This window comes from Carassius carassius, chromosome 32 (assembly GCF_963082965.1).
Source record: "Carassius carassius chromosome 32, fCarCar2.1, whole genome shotgun sequence".
Taxonomy (NCBI): Eukaryota; Metazoa; Chordata; class Actinopteri; order Cypriniformes; family Cyprinidae; genus Carassius; species Carassius carassius.
Window position 1 is genome coordinate 22,262,196 of NC_081786.1, and position 16,211 is coordinate 22,278,406.

The window sequence follows — 16,211 nt, forward strand, 5'->3', positions numbered from 1 at the left end:
TTTCAATATTGTGTCACAACTAGAGATTTTAATGTGGCACTTTGCAAAAAAAAAAAAAAGGATTGCTATTTACAAAAAAGTACTTTAAATATTTGAATTATTCTGAACTTTTTTCCTCAAATTAATTTAAATATTATACGCAGGTTTATTTTATATGAGGTTAGCAAATTTCGGTAACATATCTGAATAGTGTTAACAACCATGAAATTATTATTTTAGTAATAAACATCAAATAAACAAATATTTAATTAATAAATAACCAATAAAAGTGAGAAGTTCTGATAACGGGGCTGAAAATTGAATGAGATTATTTCCTTGTCTTTCCCAATAAGGGTCCAAATGAATTAAATTTTTGGATGCACAAATTTAATGTATTCATGAATTTTTTTTTATGTTGATAGAGGAACTTAAAAAAATATATAATGAGTAACCAAATGAAAAGTGCCACACATTTTTCACATCAGGAAATATAAGTGAAACAATTGACTAACCTGGCTTAACTGTTTGACTTTGCCCTTGGCGATAGACACCTCCTCCTGCAGCGTGCTCAGAAGACGATCTTTCTCTGCGAGCTGCTGGGCCGAGGGCTCAAACTTAGCTGCAGACTGAGAAAGCGAAACCAGAAAAAAAATCATCAGAAATCTGACGACTCAAGCTTTCACTATAGAGCACATCTCATTACTGCATGATAGCAAAAAACCAAAGTCAATCTAATCCTCTAACCTTATACCAGCTGTCCAAAGCATTGGGACTCTTGTCTCGGAGCAGCGAGACGAGACTGACCACATCAGAGTCTGACAGCACGAGTCCACTCAGACTGGCAAGCAGCTCCTTGAGCTTCACCTCAGAGTTCTCTGCACAAAAACAGACACGTATTAGCAACCTGTTCAAAACAGGACATCAGGAAAATTTCAAACCCTCCATAGGCAGTATTTTATGGGATCATAGGAGGTGCTGTTTTCTAATATGCTTTCTTTAGGTCAATTTCTAAGGCAGCATTTGCCTGCATCCTTTGTGGACAAGACCATCCCATTATGCATTGTGACAAGCTCAGTGGAACAAATATTCCAAGATGGTGAAGAATGCAGATTATGATTATAGTTACAACTCATTAAACATGGAAAAGTATCAATAAAAATGTTTAAAATAATTCAAATCTGGCTATACCCCCCATTTAGTGTAAAAAAAAAATGTATGAAGGATGCCAAGTACCTTTGTTGGTTTCGCTCTTCTGTTTCTTGCTATGTTTGGTGGGTGCAGGAGCAGGGGGCGGAGCCTCATTGTTTTGGTTGCTCTGGTGATTTGTCGATGTGGTGGATTCAGTGACCGGGGCTGAGGACTGGACATGTGCCTCATCCACTGAAACACACATGACCACAGCAATTATTAAAGCAATACTTCAAACCAAACTAAAATCACTTAATCATTACGTCGTTCCAATCCGGTTTAACTTTGTTTCTTCAATGGAACACAAAAGGAGAGCTTTAAAAGAATGTTCATGCCGCTCTTTTCCATAGAATAACAGTGAATAAGAAAGGACTCTTCCAATGCTCTACAGTAGTCCATAGAACTCATGAAAATATTTCTCAAATATGTAGTTTGAATTTGCCTAAGTGAGATATGAAAGTAAAGACCACTTCTATGGTGCTTATTTGCTCGTTTTGGAGCATCACAACCACTGCTCATGGCATAGTTTCCTAAAAGAGAAAAGAGCAGCATTTAGAAACATCTTCTAAACATCTCTATTTGTTCTCCTTGGAGGCAAGCCAGTCATATGGTTTAAAAACAACATGACAGTGAGCACATGATGATAGATTTGAACTAGCCCTTTTATATAATGCAACACTTGCTTTAGTTTATAAAATCTTGCCAAAGACCTCACAGACCAGATGCCTACTTTATTGATTCGATGACTCAACTGAGAATTTGAACCTCTCTAGTTTGTCTGATTTTGATTTATTCTTACCTGTGACGACAGGTTCCAGCTTCTGTTTCTTCTTCCTACGCCCACTGCCGCTGGAGGCAGTTGGTGGTGTTGGTGCTGCTGTGGTAATAGGGGCGGCTCTTTCCTTTGCCTTTATCTCCACCTCAATGATCACAGGCACCTCCTTCTTCACCACAGGAGGAGAAAGATCAGGCTTGATCTCAGGCGGATGCTCTTCTGTGAGAAATGAGAGCCAGAGATCTTTAGAGAGGAGCATGAGAAGGTGTTCTGGGTGGTTGTTAGGATAATGATAGTACTTGTTAGGGTGTTCGGAATGGTTCTGGTTTTGAATTGTTTTTAGTAGCAGTGCACCAAAATCTCGGCAACTGGAAATATTTGGGCGAGGCAGCAAAAACCAGCTTTACATGTATGCTAAGTGTTGGTATACTTTGGCCTTTACCATTCACAAGTTGAATATTGTACATTGGATTGTCCTCATGGAATAGAACATTGCACATTTTCAACACAACTTGCATGGCATTTGCATAAAACATGTTCTTATTTGTAGGTAGTCCACTCACCAGACTCACTCTTCTGCTTCTTGGCTTTCTTTTTGCTGGTAGTCTCAGTTGGTGCAGGGGGCGTGGCCTGAGGCTGGGGGGGGCTGGACTGCTTGGTCAGGGGGAGGGGCTGCTCCTTACGGACAGCAGGTTTGGAGCCATTGACTTCCGGTACCTCTGAGGCAGGAGGAGTAGTTGGGGTTGTACGTGAAAGGGGTACCTTCGTTGGGACAGCAGCTGGAGAAGCTTTTGGCTTTTTCTCTCTTTTTTTCCTCTCTCTTATCCCGGACGGAGGTTCTGCCAGGACCGGAGCAGCAACCGGTGGACTCACGGGCACCGCCTCAGAATCCTCATCATTCGAGGTAGGGCCAGCGCCATCAGATGTATCGAAATCCCTCAGGTCTTCCTCTGACTCGCCACCTCCTCCCACTCCATTTCCACCAGTCTCCTTCTTCTTGTTTTTCTTTTTCTCGTTCTTTTTACGAGTATCGGGCTTGGTGGGAGGCAATTTAAGGTCTCGTTTCTGGCGGGCCAGAACCTCGTCGTAGGAAGTCTCTTTCATGAAGAGCCAGAAAAAGAGGAACATGAGAGCGATGACCAGCGACGGTGCCAGGATGAGCAGGTACTGTGAGTCAGCCATGTCCAGCGCCATTCTTGAAGAACGCAATAAAGAGCATAAGGACAGAAGTGAGCACAAATATTCAGCAGGATGCGTGACAATAGAGCCACTTGACAAATGCAAACTACAAAGAATCAAAATTGTATATATGGACCTATTTCAAGGTCTTTCAGCTAGAGCTTGAGGTTTATGATCCGTAGAACCACTAATCAAAATGTTACTTGTTATCAATATCGCACAGCCCTATTTGCGACCGCATTAGATCTGGCAGCTACAAAACCAGAAACATAGCTGCTTACAATATGCCAACAAATTCATGTACAAGGCAACATGGCGTCCTTTTTCATGCTGCTACATGATAACTCTGTGGATATTATATTTGCTTTTATGGTGTCTAATTTAAAGCAACAGACCTAGAGTTGAACCACATCAGATTACCGGAATTAATCGGAAACGATCTCATTATAATCTTAAATAACACAAATTAAAGTTGTGTATTGTGTTCTGTTATCAGACTATATTGTAACCACAGCCATTTGTACTTTCACCAAGTGCTGTTTAAAGGCAGTGCACATTGCCTCAGGCAAAACTAAATCATCACACCTTGGCACACTTATTCAGCAAATTGCATAAGATGTTCTAATACGGCCAACCCTGGAACGCTGCCTCCTCTGTGGTTGACTTCTACTTGCTCCATGTCTCTGGCTTGTCCGTTTCTCCTCCACCCTCTCACAGTGGTATGATCCAATTAGTATGTGTGCTGAGGGCTGCAATCTGGGTTTACTTCTTGACACCAAGCTAAATACCTTTCAGCGGGTGACACTTACTCCCTCACATTCACTTTTTTTTCAGAGACTGTATACAAGTAATATGATCACTGAGCCAAATAATAAAGCCTAAAATGGCACTATTAAAAAAAATGCATTTGTTTGTTGAATACATGATACTGTGGAGCTATCCAAACCCAAAGCGGTCATTCAAGACACCCTTCGCTAACTCAATTGACATCCTAAACTCAAGTGCAGAGTAGCTTTGCAAGGAACAAAAATATCCAGCTGGGAAAATGTCACACGCTGAGTGGTTGCAGATCTGAAAACAGCACAACTCCCCTGTCAGTGCTAATCTATCCAGGCTTTAGTGTGGCCTGAGAAAAAAATATTTTCAGGATCAATGTCAGTCTTGCGTTTGGTTTATATATAAAAGCCAAAGTATATACTTTTTAAAAAAAAATAATATTCAGTGTCATTTTAGTATTGATAGACTTTTAGAGTTTTTGTTAATATTTTGAATTTGATTTTATTTTTATATTTTCAGTTTTTATTTTAATTTTAGATAAAGTTTTTATTTTATTTTGTTTTAGTAATTTTAGTACTTCAACAGAAACTACACAAAATGAAAAATTATGCATTGGGAACTAGCTGAATTTTTTATTTTATAAGATCATGTTTTTTTTTTTTTTTTTTTAAGAAATTCCATTTTTTTAATTTCTTCTTTAGATGTCACAGACTATTTTAACAATTTTTTTTTTTTAGCTCTCGGATTTCATAAAAAATATCTTAATTTGTGTTCTGAAGATGAACGAAGGTCTTTGGGACGACATGAGGGTGAGTAATTAATGACAGAATATTTATTTATTTTATTTATCCCTTTAACAATTTGATGATAACAAAAAAACCTGAGTCTGACAGAACAAAACGGTTTACTACCAAAGAAATAGAGAGAGAAAAATCTATATCTTGTCTGATGTTTAATTAGGACGAGGAAACAAGAAAAGACAGGCTCTTGATGGAAGGCGTAAGTGGACATTTGGTTGAGTGCTTTCGTACAAAATGCGAAGCAAACAGAAACAGTGCCCTGTTGTGCTGGATGACATGCCTGGCTGAGTTCTGCCTTCGGGACAGTGAGGAAAACCAGTGACAAGAAGCACCAGGTCCTGGAACGACCGTTTGCTCTGTCTGACTGGAGTCTGTTCTGTTCAATGTGTCCAAGAAATTCACTGTGTTGGGAATATGGATAAGCCGATTACATTAAGAATACATTTAGGAGCACCATTCTACTGCAATTTCCCAGGAGCCCTTAAAGAGACAATCAGTCTAACATTCTCCATTTTCCGGTCACATCTCACGACGTTACTTAACCAAAAGACACCATTTCCAAGAAAGATGCATATGAACTCTTAATTTATAGTATGTCATGTTCTTAACAAGCGATTAGTCCCATGAAGGCCTGAGATAGAACCAGGGTGGAAATGGAATGCATGTGTGTGCACATTTATGAAATATTTTCCCTAATCTGATGTCAGAAAAAAAAGTGTACTGCTAGGCGCTCAGCTTAAAACATTTTGCCATGTTTAAATTCTTTTCACAGCATTTCTCAGGTTTTCCATTAAAATGACTGCATTTAACTAAATAAATAAATGGAAATAGATAAGTGGTTTGAGCTAAATTTTTTCCTGATATTAATTGATTTATTTATTAAAGGTACAGGTTGTAGGACCTGCCACTAGAGGGCGCACTACCAAAACAATAACACTCGCGTGGTTTGATGACGCTAAGGAGGAGCGTGGAATGATGGGATTTGTTGTCTTCTACCCAACTGCTGACGGCCATCAATCAGACGATATAAAAACAATTACCACTTGTTCAACAATATATACACTTGTTTACATTCAAACACAATAATTGGGCATACATAGCAAACGTGAGTTCAACGATTTGCGTGAGTAGATTACATACAAAGTCAATGCACAGACGTGATTAGACGTGATCAGACGCGTCATCGCGGGGGTCTAGAGACGCGATGCCCCGCGTTTGGCGTGTATGCCCCATAATACTAATCTCGTTGCTCGTTATAATAGCATACGTTTTCTGTAAAGATATGAATCAAAGCAATTCACCTGTCGAGTAAAACACAAGCGAGATCGGCATCTCTTTCTAGTTGAAGTTTGTCGCGAAGCTCTCTCCATCTAGAAAATGCAACACCGATATTGATCCTCACTCTTTCTCTCCTGTCCCAAACTCTTCTTGGGTCGTTTGGTTAGCCCATACGCTTACGTTTACAGGAGCTGTCCTGGTCAACAGAACCAGCGGCAGACGGTAAACAGTAATTATGTTCCATAAATAACACAATCCACCATTAAACGTGCAAGAAGAAGTAAATAAGGTACTGCTTGAAGCAAGCTAGTGGTTTGCTGGACGCTTCTTCCAAACTTCCAAATTCTTTTTTTAAGTGCCACAGAATAAACGTGTTTTTCTTACATATTAACATTTCAATCATACTGTCATGTGTTTGTCTCTCATCTTTTCTTGATTATCAACTATTTATCAATGCCTTAATTAGTCAGTTAAAATTTTGATGTAAATGTATAATTAAATAAATATATAGATTAAAATATAATACTTGTGAGAAAATACTTATGTGAAAGCATTCTGAAAGCATTGTGAAAACATACAAGACGAGACAAGCAGCTGTTGAGGTGTAAACTAAACTTGTGCATTGCCCTTACTTGCATATTCCCTGTTAAATAAGTGGAAACACATTTCTTAGGCTTCACGTGTGTTCGATTCACACAGGCCTGTGCACAGAGAACAGAGTGGAGATGGGTGTGGTGCGCTCACTTGCTCTAAACTGCGTCTAGTTTTCTTTGCCCTGCTAAGAGGAAATGAAAAAAACAAAGATGTGAATCACTTAAAAGCAGTGTGTCTGTAAACGCTGCTACAGGAAGTCTTTAGCTCTGGCAAATCTAGTGCTTTATGTAGCTGGTGCCAAGCAAAGTGGACCGATCTGCTCAACAACACTATGCCTGGCTATGTTCAAAAAAACCATACAACTATACTCCATTTCAGTAGGATGCAAAGTATGCAAACTGTTTGCATGCACAAAATACCCATCTGATCTGTATTTTCCAATATGTGTACAAGACAGCTTACTGCAATGTTACCAACCATCTCCAATATGATAAAAAAACCAGATGCAATGTCAACCTTTATTTTTAATATCTCGTTTAGTGCAGTCAAATGATTAATTGCGATTAATAGCACCTAAATAAGTTTGTTTACATAATGTGTGTGTGTACGGTTTATTTTTATTATGTATATATAAATCGACAAATATGTTTGACAGCACTAATCTCGTTAACTTGTCAATTTATTAATCATTTAATTTTGTGAATTAAAATTGAATGAATAAATTCATAAAGCATTTATTTTAGAAAATATATTAAAATATTATGTTTAAAATATTAAACAATGCCGAATTTAAATGTATCAAAATAAAATTATTTTTCAAGACGTTAACCGAATTTCACTTGCTAAATTAAAAATGCTGTGACATTTCATACTACAGTGGTGCACACTTAATGTTTATCATTACACTTTGCAAATAGTTTCAGTCTATTTTATGAAACTTGAGGCAGTATACACAGCATATTCCAAGCCAAACAGCCAATCATTCCCATGATTGACTACTATTCATATGCATTTTGAGCCCCTGAACTAGGAAATGTAAAGAAATAGATGCAGTTTTAAACTTAATTTGTACAGAACAGTTCAGAACAATCAAACGTTCCCTCAGAACCATGGAGGATAAAGACAGGAAAGCCTTACTTTGTGTTCAAGTTGTGTTGCAAGTTTCAACCCAAGAGGCACGGGAAGTGAAAATGAAGTCATCTACTTGTCTTAATTACGTAAATTTCTCTCTGTGTTTATTTAAATAGCTACACACTACTCAGAACAATGGTTCAGACAAAGAGAGGAAAATAAGGGCACATATTGGTGCAAAGGCGGCACGGTGTGAAAAGGAAAGCTCCACACCAATACAAACAAAACTTAGACTTCACAAAATGCCTCAACATAATTTTCTGTAATAACACTTCTACTGAATGATAGTTTTCGTACTGGACATGTCCTTTCCATTTTATTAAAAAGCCAATATGTTTTAATTTACATCAAACATGAGGACCATGATTAGCTACTTGATGTTGCAAGGTGAATCACAACTAGTGATATGCAGTTATTGAATTTTCATGTTGCGATTAATTGCTAATGTTTTTAATCATGGTATACAGTATTATCACGTTATTGAAATTTAGTTGCAAAAAGTGTTGTCATAATACATTTACATATTTATATTTAGTCATTTTGCAGAAGCTTTGATCCAAAGCAACAAAGCGAAAAGAAGCAAACAGACACAGGAAGTGCTCGTAATACCAGGTTTCAGGTATTTGTAGGGCTGGGCGATATGGAGCAAAAAATATATCTCTATATATTTTGCTATATCTCGATATACCATATATATCTCTATATCTTTACAGGAAAAATAACCCCCAAAAAACTACTGCAAAAACAACTATGGCAAATATAACATGTTTAGGGCCCTATGAAATGTTTTATTTTTTTTTCACCAACTTTTTTTTTGTTACCTAATTCTGTGTTTTAGCATATGTAATTATTTAAATGCATAAAACAACTTAATTAGTTAAAAAAATTATTTAACTAGAAGAAATGTTGTGTGATTATTCCTTAAAAAATTATGTTCTTTTCATTTTAATAGTAGTAGTAGTGGGCTATGTACATTCTGCTGAACAATAGTAATAGATTTCTGGCAAATACTTTTATTTTGACGGGTTTACCGTTACAGTTCTGTGTATGTGATACTACAGTCTATGATGTGACATATGACGCTAGTTTTACTCAAATCAAACGGTCAAAAGCTCATGAAGTGACTCTCAGAGCAGTTCTGGAGATGTTCCTCGTGTGTTTACATCATTATTTAGTGAGAGGAAAGATGCTGAAATCACCGGAGCGTCACGCGCGCTTCTGTGTGTAATAAACCGAAGACGCGCTTCTGCGCCATTCAGTAACAAAGACACGCAGAACATGCAGGATTCATATTTAAGTAGACTTTTCCGGCTTAATATTTGCAGATATTAGTCCATATCGCGATTTGATGTGAGTGCAATGACCTACTTCTGATTAATTCATAAAAATTTTTACAAATTCCGTGACATTCCGTGTTAAACAGTAAAGTCCGTTTTTATGACTGGATTCTGCGATTCCGACCGCATTTTCTGCATCGTGGAAATCATAGGGCCCTACAGAAGACATCTGCCTGCTGTTCGCCAGAAGTCTTGAAACCGAGCACAGCACAGAGAATGCAGACAAGCAAAGTGACGGAATCAAATTAAATTTAAATTAAATATAAACAACATATAGATATAAGATATGTCAAAATCCATATCGTGTTAAAAAAATCTTGATATATTTTAAATAGGAGATATTGCCCACCCCTAGGCATTTGTTCAAATAAATACAAGCTAGAAAGGGAAGGAATAATTAGACAGGTTTTTTTTCTTTGTAAAATTTAGGATGAAGTCAAGCAGAGTCAAAAGAGATGAGTTTTCAGCTGTCACTGAAATAATACAGTATAGCTAAATAATACAGTAAACAAAAATAACTGAACATTTAAATACAATAAAGCAACTAGGGGAAGTCATCATGGCCTAGTGGTTAGAGAGTTTGACTCCTAATCCTAGGGTTGTGGGTTCGAATCTCGGGCTGGCAATACCATGACTGAGGTGTCCTTGAGCAAGGCATCGAATCCCCAACTGCTCCCCGGGCGCTGCAGCATAAATGGCTGCCCACTGCTCCGGGTGTGTGTGTGTGTGTGTGTGTGCACTTTGGATGGGCACGAATTCGCAGAGCACGAATTCTGAGTATGGGTCACCATACTTGGCTGAATGTCACGTCACTTTCACTTTTTTTTTTTTCTTTACACAAAATATTTATACAATTTTAAACAGATCAAGTGCCAAAGATATAATAATTATAATTCCTTACATTTATATAGCACCTTCCTGGGCACTCAAAGTGCTTTACATAGAAGGGGGGAATCTCCTCAACCATCACCAGTGAGCAGCATCTACCTGGATGATACGACGGCAGCCATATTGCACCAGAATGCCCACCACACACCAGTTTATCGGTGGAGAGGAGCCAATCAGAATATTATGTTGATTACAAGACCAATGGGCAAATTTGGCCAGGATGTCGGGGTTACACCCCTACTCTTTTTCGAGATTTAAAAAAAACTCTTACACCATGTAGCAACTGTTGAAAAATGTTTTAAATGTGTTCCTGTAGCTCAAGTGGTAGAGCATTGCGTTAGCAAGTGCAAGGTTGTGGTTTGGAATCCCAGGGAACACATGTTAGGAGAAAATTGTTAGCCTGAATGCAATGTAAGTCACTTTGGATAAAAGCGTCTGCTAAATTCATAAATTTAATTTAATTTTTAATTTTAATTTTAATTAGTTCACGATAGCTCATTAAATAACACAGTTGCAACTTTTGATTTTAACAACAGGTTTATAAATATTGCAATTACCACAGATTAATGAATGTTTAGAAGAATTTTTCATTGGCAGTTTTGTTAACTAATGTTAACTAATGAAGCCCTAATGTAAAGTGTGACCAAACAAAGAATCAAAACACTTTAACAATATCTAGGGCATGTTGTAGCCCAGATTAAAATGGGCATAAAAAAATAAATAGAATTGAAAATAAATAGTCTGTTAAGTCAAAATATTTAAAGGGGTCACACGAAGTTGAAAAAAAAAATATATTTGTTTGTATTTGGTGTGTAGTGAAATGTGTTTATGCGGTTTAAGTTAAAAAACAAAACATTTTCCACGTACTGTACATTATTGTTCCACCGCTATGCCCCGCCTTTCTGAAACGCTTCGATTTTTACAAAGCTCATCGGTCTGAAAAGCGAGGTGTGCTCTGATTGGCCAGCTATCCAGTTCTTTGTGATTGGCTGAATACCTCAAGCATGTGACAGAAACGAAATTTGAATCATCACTGGCAAATCCTTTAAATACGTAAACGTACTTACAGACTTGTGTTGTCAAAAGACCGGGTACTTTGGTACCAAGTCGGTACTAAAAAAAATTTAAATGTCAGGGTACCAGGTTTCTTTAAGTACCGGTGGTATCGAGTACCCGGTCAACCCGGTTCTGGACGCATACAGCGCTATGATTTCCACGAAGCAGAAAACGCGGACGGAATCTCAAAATCCAGTCATGAAAATGAAACTTACATTTTAATATGGACAGTCACGGAATTTGTCAAAGTTAGCATAAATTAATCAAATCAAATATCCACATGGACCAGTATTTGTAAATGTTAAGCAGCAAAAGTTGGTTGAAATACGAATCCTGCATGTTCTGCGCGTTTCTGTGTGAATGAATGAATGGCAAGAGACGTGCAGGTTTGTTTACTACATAGACTGAAGCGCGAGACGCTTGCAATAATTTCAGCATCTGCCGTCTCAATGAGGACATAAATAAATAAACAACACCAGAACTGTTCTGAGTCACTTCACAAGCATTTTACCGTTTAATTTGAGTAAAACCAGTCTCAATTTAAAGGTATTCATGGTAATCCGTCAAAATAAAAGTTCATTTTTACATAAAGTGCTAGAAATACTACTATCGTTTAGTAGAATGTATGCAATACTGCTACTAGTGTTGAACAAATTTGTAAACTTTATTTTTTAAAGAAAGAAAATCACAAAATATTTCTTCTATGTTTTAATTTTAATAGCAAATCCCCTTTAACACAAAATAAAATGTGTTTAAATTTAATTAATTAAAAGATAAATTAAATTTGAATGAAACTTGTTTACCACTTTTCATAATTATATTATTTGTAGAAAAACTTTAAAAACAATTGTAAATAAGTATAAAGAATGGCTTTGGTTTTTGATTTTTAGTGATAAGAAGTGTGTTTTTTTTTTATTAGCGTATTTTTGTGTTTTGCTTTGGTACCGAAATTGGTACCGAGAACCATGGATTTTCACTTGTATCGGTACCGAATACTGAAATTTTGGTACCGTGACAGCACTATTACAGACTGCGAGTCAAAACAGATGGCATTGTAGGCTACTCTCCCTGATTCAGGAAACAGTCCTCATCCTCCGTAAAATGCATTGCACATACGAATATTTGGCTTCAACTGCTCTGGAACAGTGTTTTAAATAGGGGTGTTCTGCTCTAATTATTCGATAAATAAAAATGATATTCGAATTTTGCATGAAAAAAAAAAAACAAGTTCACAATAAAACCTAATTTGGTCACTTTCTGTGATTCTCCACGGCATATTTAAAGATGTATGCAAGCAAAAAATAATTAATTAATGAATAAGGGGCCGTTCACATATCGCGCCTAAAAACGCGTGGAAAACGCTAGGCGCGCCGCTTTCTCCTTCTTTCCAAAGCGCTCGGGCAGAAGCGCTCCTGAGGCGTCTGCCGTTGCTAAGCAACAGTGACCGGCTCTCTCCATGATGACGCGGAAATTTCAGCAAAGGATAAATGGATTTGCAGCACAAAAAAAAAAAATCGCTTGCAGTAGCTCTGCTACTATATTTATGATCAGCTGTTCCTTCATCTTGGCTGAGGTTTCAACATTGTTACGGTAAAGAATGAAGCTGAATGTATAGTTCTTGTCACATGACCTGGGGTGCGCTTGCGGCATTCTGAAAAGTTGAGATGTTTTTAACTCGATGCGGTGCGGACGCGCCTGGAAAAAACGGGCGCGTCGCACCACGTGCGTATCGCGACGCTTCCATTATGAGCACGCATACCGTGCGCCTACATTGGAAATAACGAACTTGAGCGCGCAAAAGACGCGATATGTGAACGGCCCCTAAAAGAACTGCAGTCTTCTACAGTACTTCAAATATGCCGTGGAGAATCACAGAAAGTGACCGAATTCAAGAACATTGTTGAGGCATCTCTCAAGCAACAAACAAACACCGCTAACTTGGAGAATGCAGTGAAAACTCCTCTTCTCGTGTCTGCCCTAGACCCTCGGCACAAACATCTCAGGTTTGTGAGAAGTATCAACATGAGAGAAGTAAGAAAAAAAACCTTTTTTGAACATTATCAGATCATTTCCCTTGATGTGAGTGGTGCGGATGCAGCCGCCATCATCAATGCTGAAGAGGATGCAATGCCCACTCATCGGAAAAGGCTGAGTCAGTTCTTCAGCGATGATTACAGAGAGTCCAGCCAAAACGAGTGGGAACAGTTCTTGCTGGAGCCATGTATTCCACCAGATGAGGATCCCATTCAGTGTTGAAACGAAAACACGAAGCGCTTCACAAAACTTATTCGCTTAGCGCACCGTTATTTGTGAGTACCGTCAACGTCTGTGCGTCAGAGCGCGTTTTCTCCACGGTCGGCCTTATTGTTAACAGACTAAGGAGCCGACTTTCCCCCGATCATGTTTACATGCCCGTATTTCTTAACAAGAACATGTAAAACAATAGGAAAAAAAAAGCAAAAAAGATTTGCTGACAGTTTAAAAGTTTCAAAGTTAAGTGTAGGCTAAGTTCTACAATAGCCTAATCGCTGCAGGCTGCTTTACGTTTTTTCTTTGTTCACTTTTTTTTCACTTTTTATTTTGCTTTTAATCTGTACTTTTGTTTGTTTGCACGCATTGTTAAAGGTTTTCAGCTACAAAACACGATGTGTAATGTTCAAGCTTACCGTGTGTAAGCTTGTTCAAAAAGACGACTGAAACAATAAATGTTGCTGAAAAATAACGTCTGTCTCATTAAACTTAATTTAAATAAACGAATAAACGAATATTCGAATATTCGTTTTTTGTGATCTCAAATATTCGAATGTGATATTTGTGGAAAACGCCCATCCCTAGTTTTAAATACAACTTAACCACTGACTTCTAGTGGTTTCCTCTTTTGGAAGACCAAACTAAGTAGTTTCGCTTTCACAACAAAACAGCGCTTCCATGACATGGGGGAAGCAACAGCGAGAATAAAAATGACTTCTTTCTTTGTTTGAACATTTGGGTGGTGTTATGCAAATCTTCCCACACAGTGATGTAGACATGTGGGGCGTGTTTTAATGAGGCATTTTAGGAGAGCATGGACGAGTCTTAACTTTTATAAAGAATATCTCTTTGGGTTTGAGACTTTAGTCTTTACAACTTTAGGTATCTTATCTGTTCACGAACAGCTTGTAACACTCCAAAGAGAAACAATATATATTACATTTATCGTAAAATATGAATAAATGTCATTCCCAGCGCTTCATGTGAGTGGGTGGATGCTAAAGAGCATGCAATTTAATTGTTTCTCTAATTTGTGGCGATTTCTTTGCAGAATCATGGGTGATGTCATTTTTACCAGGAGTTCCACTTTTAAACTATTATTTACGAAATAATCTGAAATAATGCAGGCTGATGGTTTCAACAAAAGCATATACCACCAATTAACACCCTTGGAGCTCACAGCAGGTCTGTCCTTAAAGGTTTAGGTAAATTAATGTCAAAAACTATCTCTCATGGAAAAAAATGACCACCATTATTACTTCCTAAAACCTGAATGTTGCACTCTAAATACGAGCCATCGACATTTTAGATTTATTTTCCCATTAGAAATTACTGTCTATTTTTAATATACCTGCTAGAAGTAGTTAACCCTTAGAAGTGTGCTAGCCAACAGACATGGATTAAAAGCCACAACACAATTCTGATTCCATGAGGTCCTTAAATAAGACCTGGAGACATGTGTCCTGCCATGAAAGCTTTCGCCCATTTCTTTGAATGACACGCCAGTGCGCATGCGCAAACTTAAAGCGACTATTAAAAGACACCCAACTACAACTGACAGATAATCCTTCCGTTAGCTACATCAAGAGAAATGTGGCTAGTTAAGATATTACTGGCTCTAATGGCAGCGATAAGCGTCTCCATGAAAACTCAACACCAAACAACACAGCGCATTTTTATTTTCCATTGTGAGGTGGATTTTTACACCAGCAGGTCTACAATAAAGCTCATACCTTTACAAGATAACAGTGGGTTAGGACAAGGAGCAAAGTCCTTATTGAATGACTGTCCCTCACCGAGATGACTGCATGAAAGTCGGGATTTAAAGTAGGTCGAGATGTTTAATAAGGACCTGACTGTCACTTCAGTGTCACCACATGTGACTGACCAACTAACCAGCAGCAGAACACACCGTGTGCTGGAGAGCCAAGACAAGCATGTTTCTCAACCTGACAGCGAAAGGAGATGAACATATCACCGCAAGAAAACTACAACGCGAGGGGTCAGCTTTATCTGTATCACCATCTTAGCATTATCTTTAAAGAGAGAGGCGTGGATTGATCGGACATCATCAAACCCGCATACAAAGCAGCACATCTCCACTCGTGTGTTCTCGGTCTACCGACGGCCTGGGTCTCGGGTCTGTATCGTTGAGGTCCAGTTAAAAGGCTGGTTGTGTTCTGGGGGCATGGCATGGAGAGGATCAGCGGTGCAGACAGTGCTAGGCCCCGTGTGATCCGCTCCATCCACTCACGGTTCACTTCACTGCCTCGGTCTGGATATACAGCGGGATAAAGCCGCCGCTTCACGTACCTGCGGTGGTGTCCTCGCTATTACTGTTATTGTCGGGGTGTAAAGGCGTTCCTGAAGTGGACGCGCTGTGGACTGCGGCTCCGGCCCGGTTGTAGGCGGCACGTCGACTTGTTTCGCTTTGGCAGGGTCAGGTCAGTGTGGGCTGAAGAAGCGCTCAGAGAGAGAGAGAAAGAGAGAGAGAGAGAGAGGAAGACGGAACTCTGACGCGAAGACCGGGGATGACGAGCCGCGGAACTCTCGCGAGAAGTGAAGCGTGGGATTTAGAAGCTCAGAAGAACAGCACGGCGCTTTATGAGTTGTTTTTACACACTATTTACACTATTTACACACTATACCCTGTAAAGACTGAGATATTAAATATCAGTTAATTCAAAATGTATGAATTAATTGGATCTTTAGACAAAATATAAAAGAGAAGAGAAAATTATATGACATTTTTATAGCTTGTAATGTAAATCAATGAGATTTTATGACAGTATTAACTACTGAAATAAAATGCATGGAAGTATCATTTATGAATACTAAAATGCAACTGAAAACTTCTTCCCAATAATATGTCTTAGTAAGAAAATTATGATAAAAGATCATTTATTATTATTGTACTAATAGTAAAAGTAATTTGGGGGGGATGCATTGTCTGAGAGATCTACAAATAAACGTTCCTCA

General features: G+C 38.3%; 1 protein-coding gene across 4 annotated transcripts in view; it reads right to left on the reverse strand.

Annotated features, from left to right (window-relative positions):
• Positions 1-15,764, reverse strand: part of LOC132113009 (kinectin-like) — a 121,181-nt gene extending 105,417 nt beyond the window's left edge. Inside the window, exons 1-6 of one of the 4 annotated variants that reach the window (XM_059520790.1) lie at positions 15,546-15,763; positions 2,506-3,137; positions 1,967-2,161; positions 1,213-1,359; positions 724-854; positions 492-605 (exon numbers count right to left, since the gene is read on the reverse strand). In XM_059520790.1, coding sequence (XP_059376773.1) covers positions 492-605; positions 724-854; positions 1,213-1,359; positions 1,967-2,161; positions 2,506-3,136 — 1,218 coding nt within the window. In that variant the 5' untranslated portion in view covers position 3,137; positions 15,546-15,763. Of the gene's footprint in view, positions 1-491; positions 606-723; positions 855-1,212; positions 1,360-1,966; positions 2,162-2,505; positions 3,138-15,545 lie in introns of all 4 variants that reach the window. The other 3 variants (XM_059520792.1, XM_059520789.1, XM_059520793.1) reach the window with 3 other exon arrangements.
• Positions 15,765-16,211: the final 447 nt, after the last annotated feature.